Genomic DNA, 331 nt, shown 5'->3' with positions numbered 1-331 from the left:
GCTGTTTTTATTCCAGGATTCCATCAGTTTTGTTATACAAGATAATGGACAGAAAATTTAACTACCTCTCAACGACCTCCCTAGAGGGCTTGCCATTGGCCCTCTCGTGGCTCAATTCGGAAACACTTTTGGTGCAGGAGGAATCAGAGGAGCAGCCACTATCTGTGTACCACTGTGAGGCGGACAGGCTCAGCCGATTGAAGGAGCACTCTCTCATTTCCCTTGGGGTGAACCACAAACACCTCTTCTCTGGTAAGTACTCATACCCCATTCCCTTGCTTTTTTTTTCTTTTACAACTTATAATTTATCTATCCTGTTTCCTTGTTTCCT

General features: G+C 44.4%; 1 protein-coding gene across 1 annotated transcript in view; it reads left to right on the top strand.

The window, feature by feature from the left end:
• The window catches only part of LOC119588617 (tRNA (guanine-N(7)-)-methyltransferase non-catalytic subunit WDR4-like), a gene marked incomplete at its 5' end in the record, with an annotated part of 7,340 nt that overhangs the window by 3,056 nt on the left and 3,953 nt on the right, over window positions 1-331 (top strand). Inside the window, 1 exon segment of the mRNA XM_037937257.1 lies at window positions 17-252. Within this exon segment, the coding sequence (XP_037793185.1) occupies window positions 17-252 (236 nt within the window).

Source organism: Penaeus monodon, chromosome 24 (assembly GCF_015228065.2).
Source record: "Penaeus monodon isolate SGIC_2016 chromosome 24, NSTDA_Pmon_1, whole genome shotgun sequence".
Taxonomy (NCBI): domain Eukaryota; kingdom Metazoa; phylum Arthropoda; class Malacostraca; order Decapoda; family Penaeidae; genus Penaeus; species Penaeus monodon.
The sequence above is the reverse complement of the archived record's forward strand: the minus strand, read 5'-3'. Positions and strand labels throughout refer to the sequence as shown.